We start from the raw sequence: 13,329 nt of genomic DNA, 5'->3' as shown, positions 1-13,329 counted from the left end.
GGTTACCCATTCTTATAACCCGGTCTGTAGGTTATATGAAATGAGAATATTGAGAAAAACAAGGTCCACCTGGCCTGACGGGGTTTTCGACACCTAACTGTACGGAGATATTCTACATTTTTGTGGTCCTTGAAAATCAGGATTCGGGGACTTGCTCCCTCAAGGAGATAACGCCATTCCTCAAGAGCAGACTTGATGGCAAGTAGCTCACGGTCTCCCACATCATCATTTCTCTCTGAAGAACTGAGTTTCCTTGAGAAGAAAGCCAAGGGGTGTAGAAGTGACTTAGCGCCTTGTTGTTGAGATAAAATTGCACCAACTAAATTTTCTGAAGCATCTACTTTAAGGACTTAAGTGTAGCACAATTCCCAGCCGTTTTGCTGGATATGGGTCCGCCTGGGTTACCGCTAGCAACAACAGCACATTTAAGCATGTTGTCCAAGTGTGAGCACTGAGACAATGACCAGTCCAGTATCTTTGGGTTTTTGTATTTATTTTGTAACTTGGATGGGAGAAGGGATGAGTGGGATACTCCTTTGGCTCAACTATGCACAAATTGCTAGGGACATTAAAAAATGCCGATTGGCGCTGACTTGACGCTGGCAGGATGCCGGTCAACGACGATAAACGCTGGCCTGCTGCCTGTTAGAGCTGAACTGACTTCTGACTGCTTTCCTGGATAAAGAAGTCCTCTTTAAGCTCCCTTAAGCACTCATTTCTGAGGTAGCTACTTGTATACACTGCTGCATTGCTGAACACTTCAGGGCCCACACCAGCCCCCTTTTACTCTTATCTTCAGGGCTTAGACTCTGGCACCTCCTTTCTAAGCCTTCTCTACATGTTAGCTGGCTCCCGGATCCCTTTTGACCTTCTGGAGTGGTCCCCTCTCCTAGGCAGACCCCTGGGCAGTTTCGAGTACTTACAACGCTGTTTTTCTTGGAAACTTCTGCCCAGCAGCTCCACTCGGCCTACAACACTCTGGATCCCTCTCTGCAACCCAGCTCAACCTTCGTCCTCTAGGCTGACTGCCCAGGACACCTTCTCTAGCTCTGGCAGGAGGAGAGACAGCGGTCAGCCTCCTCCTGGGACTCTGCTTCCCGCCAAAGACGATCTGTCATGTGCTCCCCTCAGACTTATATCCCATCCCAGGATGCATTGCGGCAAACTCTGCCCACTGAGATAGATATAAGCCCCAGGGTGCTATTGCCCAGGTTTCCTCCACTGCCCAACAAGAGCCCTAATTGGACACAGTGGGGAGACTCCCCAGACTCAACAGACACCCCTGGAAACACATGACTGAATGATCAGCCCCCCCTGATAAGCAGACAGGGCCATATAAGTGCTTTTTTTCTAGCACCTACCTAGGAGGGTGCTACATCAGGTAAGGAAGTATCCCAATGGGACAGGAAGTGAAGGGAAGTCTCCCCAAAAGGACAGGAAGTGATGGGAAGTCTTCCCAATGGTACAGGCGGGGAGGGAAGTCTCCCCAACGGGACAGGTAGTGAAGTGAAGTCTCCCCAATGGTACAGGAGGGGAGGGAAGTCTCCCCAATAGGACAAGAAGTGAAGTAAAGGGAAGTCTCCCCAATAGGACAGGAAGTGAAGGGGAAGTCTCCCAAATGGTACAGGAGGGGAGTGAAGTCTCCCCAATGGGACATGAAGTAGCAGGGATTACACTTTCCTGTTACAGACACACAAAAGATGGTGAGTGGACATTTCTACAGACAGTGAGGGAAATCCCCCACCTGATGATGGAACAGATGTCCCCATTGGAACATTTTTCTCTCTTCCTGTTCTTTTGATAACTGTAAAATGATGGGCTTTTTCTCAATGACAGTGGTCACCAGGACATATAGGGAGGGAGAATCTTAGACAACAACAACAAACTGACTAGGATTCTAAATCTTACGCAATCCATATATAACTAAAAAAAAATCTGCACATCTTTACCCCTTCTCCCCTTAGGTTTTAAAATTTCTATTTTTTTTACTATTCTTTTCTTTTTTTTTTGTTATTTTTTTTATTCCCCCCCCCCTTAGCTAATATTATTTCTGCTGTTATTTTTATTTCTTTTGTTTTACTATCAATACTTATTTTCATTTGTTTTGTTCCTTAGCTATTATTTTTCTGCTGTTTTTTTATTGTTTTAGTATTAAAATTTATTTTTATTTTCATTTATTTTGTTATTTTTTTCAGAGTCACATTAAAAAAATGGGCAAAATTATACAAGAAAATTTGAATTTTATTCATACCAGATACTTAAAAAAAAAAGTCAGCTGAGGACACATCTCTAATGTCAAGCTCCTTTTCCCCTGCTGCCATGCACTCCTCTGCTATTTCATTCATATGTAAAGCTCCCCTTTACTCCACATGTAGCATCAGTTAAAGAAACCTTACACCCTTTTCCCCTTTAGCTATTTTTTCTGCTTTTTTTTATTTCTTTTGTTTAACTATTGATAAATTCTGGTATTTTAATTTCTTTTGTTTCTTAGCTATTGTTTTTGTGCTGTTTTTTTTTTTTCTTCTATTAAATAAGTATTAATTTATTTTTATTTTGTTTTTGTTTAGTTATTTTTTTCAGCGTCACATAAAAAATGGGTAAAATTATACAATAAAATGAGGATCTTATACAAAACAGATACTTCCAAAAAACAAAACTTCAGATGAGTTTTCAGGACGCATCTTGTATCCAATTCCTTTCCCTTACCACTGCTCCCTCCAACAATATTTCATACGTGGATCGAAGGTGTGACCTTTAATTTGCATATGATATCAGCTAATGAAAACTTAACCCCTTCTCCTCTTAGTTATTATTTTTCTGCTGACTTTTTTGTAATTTGATTATTTTTACATCAATATTTTTATTTTTATTTTCATTCAATGTTTTTCAGTGATATATAAAAAAAGTGTAAAATTAAAAAAAAAAAAAAAAAACTTTTTATTTACAATAAAACAACTTTTTTTATAAGTCTATAACAGGTCAAAATAGAAGTAGACATTTTTTTTTTTTTTTTCAATACCGGGTACTTTAACCCCCTTCCTGCCCAGGCCAATTTTTAGCTTTCTGCGCTGTCACACTTTGAATAACAATTGCGTGATCGTGCAACACTGTACCCCAATGAAATTTTCATCAATTGTTTTACACAAAGAAAGCTTTCTTTCGGTGGTATTTAATCACCACTGTGTATTTTATTTTATGCTAAATAAATGAAAAACCACCAAAATTTTTTGAAAAAAAATGTTTTTCTTTGTTTCTGATATTACATTTTGCAAATAAATAATCGTTTTTCATCAATTTAGGCAAAAATGTATTTTGCTACATATTCCAAATCAGTATATATTATTTAGTCTGTGGGAAAATTACAGGGTCTACAAACGATGGTACTGTTTATACTGTATACCTGAAATTTTATCAATTCTGATGTACTGATGGCCTATCATTTCTTGAGGCCTGAAATCGCCAGGACAGTACAAATGACCCCTTTTATTTTAGAAAGTAGAGAGTCTGAGGTATTTAGTATGAGGCGAATGGTGAGTTTTCTGAAGTTGTATTTTTGTCACAATTTTTTGGAAAATGAAGAAATTAAAAAAAAAAAAGTGACCAGTGACTGGGGTGGTGGTGATCAGGGATACTGACAGTATTTAAAAAAAAAAAAAAATAAATATATTTTTTAATACTTTTTTTTTTTCAATTTCTTTTCTTATTACTTTATTTTTTTTTTTACCATTTCCTTTTAACACACTGTGGCCAGAGCAATACAGTGTTACCATTGTAACACAGTACTACTCTAGGAAAGTGATCAGGATTTTTTTTTTTACACATTATGATTGCTTATACCAGTGAATGTTACTGGGTAATGTCCTAACACATTACCCAGTCCATACCAGTATAGATCCTAACACATTACCAAGTCCATACCAGTATAGATCCTAACACATTACCAAGTCCATACCAGTATAGACCCTAACACATTATCCAGTCCATACCAGTATAGATCCTAACACATTACCCAGTCCATACCAGTATAGATCCTAACACATTACCCAGTCCATACCAGTATAGATCCTAACACATTACCCAGTCCATACCAGTATAGACCCTAACACATTATCCAGTCCATACCAGTATAGATCCCAACACATTACCAAGTCCTAACCAGTATAGATATAAACCTTGAGATTTTTCCCCATTGAGATCTGATGTGTTTTCAAAGTGCTCCTTTCATTTTTTTTTTTGAGCAGTGTATATAACTGTTTAAAAAAATTGAAGATAATATTTTTAAGCATTTAGGTAATACAACCAAGAACATTCTACAATCAGGGGATGGTTTAGATACATATTTTGTTTTCTGTGGTTCTTCCTGAAGAAATCTTATTTAACATTGTCTATTTTTTTTTTATGTGTATTCTGCCCTCCAGCGGTTGGCCAGATGGCGATTGATCCTAGCGGCCCTCCTGACATCCATGGTCCTTGTAGTCATCATTCAGTTCCTCAGGAAAGAAGAGCCCCGTCTAGAGCTGCAAGAGATCCTGGACCATATCGTAGCCAAAAACAGCCCTGCCCCAGTCCTCCGCCGTTCAGTGTTTTTGTACCACCGCAAGAATGACTTTTACTTGGATCTGTCTGAGTACTCTCAGAAGTACCCGGCCCTTCAGGAGTACCGCTGCCGAACCTTTATAGATCTCTCCGGATATTGCCGGACACTGGATCCTCTGATCATCTTGGCAGTAAAATCTCATCCAGCGTCCCTTGGGAGGAGAAACATCTTACGTTACACCTGGGCTCAGGAGAGGAGGATTCTGGGATACAGGTTCCTCCCCGTGTTTCTCCTCGCCAACTCTGGCCATCGGGAGGAGATGGAGAGATTGGTGGAGGAAGCCTCGTTTTATGGTGACATTATATTGTGGGACTTCATGGAGAGCCACCATAACTTATCCCTGAAGGAACATTGCTTCCTGAAGTGGCTGCATTACCTCTGTCCGGAGGCCAAGTACATACTCAAAGGTAAAACCTGGTCCCACAATTAAAGGACCTTTCCACCCAAAAAGTTCTATCTAAATTGTAGCTGAAGACATCAGGCTCAGACAGGCCACCTGCCATACTTTGTCAGAGTTTAGTACTCCTGTTGAATTCTCCCTGAAGACAAAAGAAAAATTGGATCTCTGCTTTAGTTATCTTAACCACTTCTGGACCATCCACCATGTATTTACGTTGGTACTTTGACGTTAAATACCGGGGCTATGGCAGCAGATAGTAGATAGCTGCCATAGCCTTGGTATTTTTTTCAAACAGCGGGCGATCCTCTTTAACAGAAGGGTGGTCCCAGTGGCGGATTCGCCGCGGGATCACCTTTATTGGCGGCGGGAAAGGTGTCGTGCCCTCCCCCTCATCCCGACGCTTCCTGTTAGTTTTCCTTGCTTACCGGAGCCGTCGGAAGCGGGGAAAACAATCCGGTCAGCTTCCTTCTTAGACAGGAAGTTGAGTGAGGGCAAGCTGGCCCCCACTCCACTCTATGGCCTTGGAGGACCGGAGCGACGTCATAGGTTGCTTCCTCCCAACGGCCTTAAAGAGCCCTTTTTTTCATCATGAAAAGAAAAAGACTTTTTTTTTTTCTTTTGCTTTTTTAGTGTAGATGTGAGATGTGAGGTTTTTTTGACCCCAGATCTCACATTAACCTCCCTGGCGGTATTCCCGAGTGTGGCTCAGGGTTAACTTACAGTACCAAAAGCGGTAACCCAGAGCCACACTCGGGATTTTCCCAGAATGTTACTCACCTTCCCTGCGATCCCCCGTCGTCCTCCCCTGCCATCCTCCCCTGCATCCTCACACTCTCTCCCCACTCTGTGCTCGGCCAATTGCCGACACTTGTCTTCCGGATCCCTTCGCTGCGAGTGTTGCGACGCAGGGGGGTGGAACCGGCAGCAAATTCAAAGGTGTAAATACACCAAATGAGATGATAGAAAGCTGTGATCCTATTACACTGTATCATCCCATTTCACCACAGGACTTCATCTGTTGACTTTTCCAGTGTCCTGCCTGTGCTTTTCCAGTTCTTTGTGCCTGGAAAATAGAGAACAACCATGGCGTCCAAAAAGCGTTCTTTTCACGCAAAAGCACTTTTAGACGAACTGGAAGACAGCGACAGCGAAACGGAGTTACTTGAAGAACTGAGCGATAGCGATTGGTGGGAAAATTCGTCATCAGGTACGGAAAGCGAGGGCAGCGACGATTCTGATGTCTCTTTCTGGCACATAGATGTGGAATTTGGGAAGGATATCAAATGATTCTTCAGAATTTTCCAACGGAGCGATGTGCCAGAAAGAAACCTCAGAATCGTCGCTGTCGTCACTTTCCGTACCTGATGACGAATTTTCCCACCAATCGCTATCGCTCAGTTCTTCAAGTAACTCCGTTTCGCTGTCGCTGTCTTCCAGTTCGTCTAAAAGTGCTTTTGCGTGAAAAGTGTCAGTTAGGTGTCCGATCTGTCCTCCGCAATGTCGCAGTCCCGCTAAAAGTCGCTGATCGCCATCATCACTTGTAAAAAATAATGAAATAAATAAAAATCCCATATATATTTTCCATAGTTTGTAGACGTGATAACTTTTGCGCAAACCAAACAATATACGCTTATTGGCCTAAATTGATAAATAAATTAGATTTTTTTTTTATTGGATGTTTTATAGCATAAAGTAAAAAAAAAACATTGTTTTTTTTTTTTTTAATTATCTTATTTTGTAAATAACACAAAATATTAAAATTGCAGAGATGATAAAATACCATTAAAAGAAATCTCTATTTGTGGGGAAAAAAGGGACAACCAATTTTATTTGGTTGTCCCCTCCCGCCGGCCCGTAAGAATGGCCCAGCCGCTATGATTGTTCTTACGGTGAAGGGAATCGCCAGCAAAAAAAATGATATCTGAATGATGCCTGCATCTGCACCCATCATTCAGATATCCCCACCTAAAGCCCAGGACGTCATATGACCTCCGGCCCAATTACATTTGTGTGTACCGAGTTTGTGTGTACCGAGTGTTAACATGGGTTACGATAAGGCAGCCCATTATTGCAACATGCAAGTCATCCGCTCTGGACGCAGGCAATCGGGGGGGGGGGGGTCAAGGACCGACCACTCACGTGCGATCACTGCAAGAGCGACTACAATGCGAGTGGCTGCAATAGGCTGCAGGAACCAGCAGCCTCCCATTCCTTTCCATAGAGCAGCTAATCACCAGGAATTCCCGCTGGGGTTCTCACTTGTAAACAGGTGGGACTGCCCTCCTAATGCAATGCTAAAACGGTAATAAAACTAAAAAAAAAAAGAAGAAATAAAAAAAAAGAAATCTTAATAATAAAAAATAATAAAAACATAATAAAAATGATTATATTAGTATTACTGGCTAGAAAAAAAAGTCAGCAATCAATCAAAAGAAATGGGGGGGGATGGAATGAAATATGAATGATAAAGGTAAACTACAGAATAATACAACAGGATCAATTCTTATTTCATTTTTGTTTACCTGTCAGGTTGCTTCCACTGTCCATTATATGCAGATCAAAGCTCATCCCTTTTGATTTGCAGATAAATGAAACCGAGTGTATGTAAAATGTTACATGGGGGAGAGTTACTAAAACTGGAGCACTCAGAATCTGGTCCAATTGTGCATAGTAACCAATCAGCTTCTAATTTCATCTCGTTCAATTCAGCCTTGGCAATAAAACATGGCAGCTGATTGGTTTATATGCAGAGCTGCACTAACTTTTGCACTCTCCAGTTTAAATAAATACCCCCCTTGGTATCTATCTTCTGTCTGATCAATGTTTATAAACAATGTTGCTTTGTATCTCTCTCTATCTCCCATCTGAACAATGTTTATAAACAATGTTACTTTGTATCTCTCTATCTCCCATCTGATCAATGTTTATAAACAATGTTACTTTATATCTCTCTGTCTTCTGTCTGATCGATGTTTATAAACAATGATACTTTGTATCTCTCTATCTCCCGTCTGATCAATGTTTATAAACAATGTTACTTTGTATCTCCCTATCTCCTGTCTGATCAATCATTATAAACAATGTTACTTTGTATCTCTCTATCTCCTGTCTGATCAATGTTTATAAACAATGTTACTTTGTATCTCCCTATCTCCTGTCTGATCAATCATTATAAACAATGTTACTTTGTATCTCTCTATCTCCTGTCTGATCAATGTTTATAATCAATGTTACTTTGTTTCTATCTCCTGTCTGATCAATGTTTATAAACAATGTTACTTTGTATCTCTCTATCTCCTGTCTGATCACTGTTTATAAACAATGTTACTTCCCCAACTAGTTAAAGATTGTTGTCAACTTTTTTCAGTTATGTCCAAAAAGATACAAATAGAGTGAGATTACCAACAAACAGCCTAAATTGAATTCTCAGTAAATCCGGAAAGTATTCATAGCGCTTCACGGTTTTCACATTTTTGTTATGTTACAGCTTTATTCCAAAACGGATTGCATTAATTTTTTCTCAACATTCTACAAACAATCCCCCATAATGACAACGGGAAAGACATTTGTTTGAAATCTTTGCAAACTTATTAAAAATAAAAATCAAAAACAAATCCCATGTCCATAAGTATCACAGCATTTGCAGTGACACTCAAAATTGAGTTTGGGTATCCTGATTCCACTGATCATCTTTGAGTTGTTTCTACAACTTGATTGGAGTCCCCCTGTGGTAAACTCAGTTGATTGGACATGATTTGGAAAGGCACACACCTGTCTATATAAGGTCCCACAGTTAACAGGGCGTTTCAGAGCACAAACCAATCCATGAAGTCCAAGGAATTGTCTGTAGACCTCCAAGACAGGATTGTATGGAGGCACAGATCTGGGGAAGGGTACAGAAAAAGTTCTGCAGCATTGAAGGTCCCAATGGGCACAGTGGCCTCCATCATCTGTAAATGGGAGAAGTTTGGAACCCCTTGCTAGAGCTGGCCTCTCGGCCAAACTAAGTGTTTCGGGGGAGGAGGGTCTTAGTCAGGGAGATGACCAAGAACCCGATGGTCACTCTGACAGAGCTCCACCGTTTCTCTGGGGAGAGAGGAGAACCTTCCAGAAGAACAACCATCTCTGCAGCACTCCACCAATCAGGGCTATATGGTAGAGTGGCCACTCCTGAGTAAAAGGCACATGGCAGCCCGCCTGGAGTTTGCCAAAAGGCACCTGAAGGACTCTCAGACCATGAGAAACAAAATTCTCTGGTCTGATGAAATAAAAATTTAACTTTTTGGACTGAATGGCAAGCGTCATGTTTAAGGGAAACCAGGCACTGCTCATCACCTGGCCAATACCATCCCTACAGTGAAGCATGGTGGTGGCAGCATCATGCTGTGGGGATGTTTTTCAGCGGCAGGAACAGGGAGACCTAGTCAGGATCGAGGGAAATATGAATGCAGCAATGTACAGAGACATCCTTGATGAAAACCTCCTCCAGAGTGCTCTGTACCTCAGACTGGGGTGAAGGTTCATCTTCTAACATAGGAGTGTCAAACTCAATTTCATTGTGGGCCAGATCGGCATTATGATTGCCCTCAAAGGGCTGGTTGCATCTGTAAGACTAGATGTCCAGAGCATACCACCCCCTTACATCAGATGTGAAGAGGTCCACCCACCATCAGAAGTCACGAGTCCCCCCACACTCCCTTACATCACAGTGCACCCCCTTACCATGTGCTGCTGCCAGTAAAAAGCTAGGGGTGGAGCTGCGAAGCAGAAAGTGCTGGGTCTGGAGGAGGACCAGAGGAAGCCTGGAGTCATCTGCCAGGGTCTGCTGAATACTTGGACCGGGGGAATGGTGGAGACTATGGTGTGCTACACAGAGGTGCAAAATCTCTAGGAGCAGTTCTGTCCTCCTCTCCGCTACTGACTGCTAAGATGGTGTGGGGGATTGGACATGAGCCTCTGTGCGACTGCACAGAAAAGCGCAAGATCTGGCAGAGGAGTTCTGTCCTTCTCTCTGCTGCCGACTGGTAAAACATGGTTGGGACAGAGATGAGAGGGGTGCCATAGCTGCAGGAGAGGTGAGAGGGCCACCTGAAATGGCTTGGCGGGAGCCGAACTCGGCCCCCGGACCTTGTGTTTGACACCTGTTCTAACAGGACAACGACCATAAGCACACAGCCAAGATAAGAAAGGAGTGGCTACAGGACAACTCTGTGAATGTCCTTGAGTGGCCGAGCCAGAGCCCAAACTTGAACCCAATTTAATATCTCTGGAGAGATCTGAAAATGGCTGTGCATCGATGCTCCCCATCAAACCTGATGGAGCTTGAGAGGTTCTGCAAAGAAGAATGGGAGAAACTTCCCAAAAATAGGTGTGCCGAGCTTATAGCACCATACTTAAAAAAGACTGGAGGCTGTAATTGGTTCCAAAGGTGCTTCACCAAGATATTGGGAAAGGGTGTGAATACTTATGTACATGGGATTTTTTGTTTTATTTTTAATAAATTTGCAAATATTTCAAACAAACGTCTTTCACATTGTCATTATGGGGGGTTGTTTGTAGAATTTTGAGGAAAATAATGAATTTAATCCATTTTGGAATAAATCTCTAACATAACAAAATGTGGAAATAGTGAAGTGCTGTGAATACTTTCCGGATTCACTGTATGTAAGGGCTGGTGGGCTGCCTTCATCCATTGGTGATCATAAGCTAGTTAATTGAGAATTTATGTGTGACCAGCATGAACTAAACAATTATTTTCATCTCTACCCAAATGTTTCCTCCGTGACAGCTGACGATGATGAGTTTGTGAACCCCCATTCTCTGGTCTCCTACATCTCCACCTCCGTAAAGAAGTTTCCTCTCCAAGTCCATGGATTCTGCCAGACTCAGGGCCCAGTGGAACGTTCGGGTAAATACGGCATTCCCTTCAGTGTCTTCCCATATGATATCTACCCCCCATTCGTATCTGGTGGAGGATTCCTTTTCTCTGCCGAGGTGGTCCCCTCACTCCTCGTAGCCTCTTTGACCATCCCCGTCTTCCCCCTGGATGATGTGTACTTCGGTCTACTGGCTCTAGCTGCCAACATCTCCTTCCACCACGAACTTCGCTTTCGTACCTTTGGGCTGAAGTCCACCAAGATTTGCCGCTTCCGGGATGTCCTGGTGGTCCATGGTTTATCGAGACGTCAGCTGCTGGAAATCTGGAACGCCCTTCCTTACACCTCTCCGTGTCCGCCCAGCAATAAGGAGAAGCTAGAGTATGATGATATAGTCAAAAATGTACAAGGAAGTGACAGCAGAAAGACAGTCGCCCGCTAGATCTGACTTCATAGACTTATGGTAGTGTTTAAATAGACCTCATATCAGCTATATTTTTCATGTGAAATCCATATATACTAAGGCTTCCAGGCAGGGCCGTTTGAAGGAATTTGGGGGCCCCAAGCAGAATGGACATGGAGGCCCCCCCACCCCCCGCACACACGCAAAGCCTACAGGAACCACAGCATAACCATACAGTTTAAGTATCTATCTATATATATATATTTACATATATGATATAGATAGATATAGATATAATAAAGAAAGAAAGGACAGAGAGAGAGAGAGAGAGAGAGGAGGGGGACAGATAAACAAAAAGAGACATAGGAAGACTAAGATTAGAAGGGAGATAGAAAAAAAAGAAAGAAGTTTTCAGACCTGTCAGCACTTGGCAGATGTAGAAGCAGAGGGTCCTAGCAGCTACTCACCCTCAGTGGCGGTTTTAGGCACGGGCGAACGGGGCAGCCGCCCGGAGCGGCATTTTTTCATACCACGTGGGGGGCGGCATGCCCGGGCCGCGGACCAGTACCGGTCCGTGGATCAAATGGTACCGGACCGCCCGAGCCCCGTTCGCCCATGCCTAAAATCGCCGCAGCCGAGCCGAGGAGCAGAGCATTGCTCCCCCCCCGAGCCCGCCCATTGTGTGACAATAGCGAATGAAAATTCGCTATTGTCACACTGATCCTCCTCCTGGCCAATCAGGGAGCGGGTCCTCCCGCTTCCTGATTGGCCGAAAGGCAAACCCCACGCCATTGGCCGAGGAGGAGGCACCGCGGGAGGACTGAAGAGAAGTGAAGAGAAGTGACTATGAGGTAAGTGCACGGACGGGTCGGGGGGAACGCTGGCGCTCTGCATTGAAAAGTGGCACTCTGGCATGCCATCTCTACATTGAAAGGGGGCAATGCTGTGGCACTCTGCATTAAAGGGGGCATTTCTGTGGCACTCTGCATTAAAGGGGGCATTTCTGTGGCACTCTGCATTAAAGGGGGCAATGCTGTGGCGTTCTGCATTAAAGGGGGCATTGCTGTGGCGCTCTGCATTAAAGGGGGCATTGCTGTGGCGCTCTGCATTAAAGGGGGCAATGCTGTGGCGCTCTGCATTAAAGGGGGCATTTCTGTGGCGCTCTGCATTAAAGGGGGCAATGCTGTGGCGTTCTGCATTAAAGGGGGCATTGCTGTGGCGCTCTGCATTAAAGGGGGCATTGCTGTGGCACTCTGCATTAAAGGGGGCATTGCTGTGGCGCTCTGCATTAAAGGGGGCAAAGCTGTGGCGCTCTGCATTAAAGGGGGCATTTCTGTGGCGCTCTGCATTAAAGGGGGCAATGCTGTGGCGCTCTGCATTAAAGGGGGCATTGCTGTGGCGCTCTGCACTGAAAGGGGGCAATGCTGTGGCACTCTGCATTTATTGGGGGCATCAATGCTGTGGCACTCTGTATTTATTGGGGGCAACAATGCTGTGGCACTCTGCATTTATTGGGGGCAACAATGCTGTGGCACTCTGCATTTATTGGGGGCAACAATGCTGTGGCACTCTGCATTTATTGGGGGCATTGCTGTGGCACTCTGCATTTATTGGGGGCAACAATGCTGTGGCACTCTGCATTTATTGGGGGCATTGCTATGGTACTCTGCATTTATTGGGGGCATTGCTGTGGCACTCTGCATTTATTGGGGGCATTGCTATGGTACTCTGCATTTATTGGGGGCATTGCTGTGGCACTCTGCATTTATTGGGGGCAACAATGCCGTGGCACTCTGCATTTGTTATGTTGTCATGTTATTTTTTTTTTGGGGGGGGGGGGGCGCCGGGAGGGAGTCTTGCCCGGGGAGCAATTTAATGTAGAACCGCCACTGCTCACCCTGATGCTATCTGCTCCTCACTCATCCACACTGGCTGCAGGAATTGTAATTGCATTTAGAGCCCTGCTATCTGTATACAGTAGGAGCTGTCAGTCTGCACTGTCCATGCTCTGCATAAAGTCTAGCTGGTAGGCCAGGGATCTCTCTTGTGTCTG

At 43.5% G+C, this 13,329-nt stretch overlaps 1 protein-coding gene across 1 annotated transcript; it reads left to right on the top strand.

Moving 5' to 3' along the window:
- Positions 1–4,463: 4,463 nt before the first annotated feature.
- LOC309553057 (beta-1,3-galactosyltransferase 5-like) lies at positions 4,464–11,315 on the top strand (the record flags this gene model as incomplete). The annotated part of the gene is made up of 2 exons (XM_082253955.1): positions 4,464–5,004; positions 10,786–11,315. The coding sequence occupies 2 exons, from the start codon at positions 4,464–4,466 to the stop codon at positions 11,313–11,315; spliced, it is 1,071 nt and encodes a 356-aa protein (XP_082110081.1).
- Between the last annotated feature and the right edge of the window lie 2,014 nt (positions 11,316–13,329).

Source organism: Pelophylax lessonae, assembly GCF_965119305.1.
Source record: "Pelophylax lessonae genome assembly, chromosome: 4".
NCBI classification, from domain to species: domain Eukaryota; kingdom Metazoa; phylum Chordata; class Amphibia; order Anura; family Ranidae; genus Pelophylax; species Pelophylax lessonae.
Note: the sequence above shows the minus strand (reverse complement) of the source record. Positions and strands in the feature narration are given on the sequence as shown.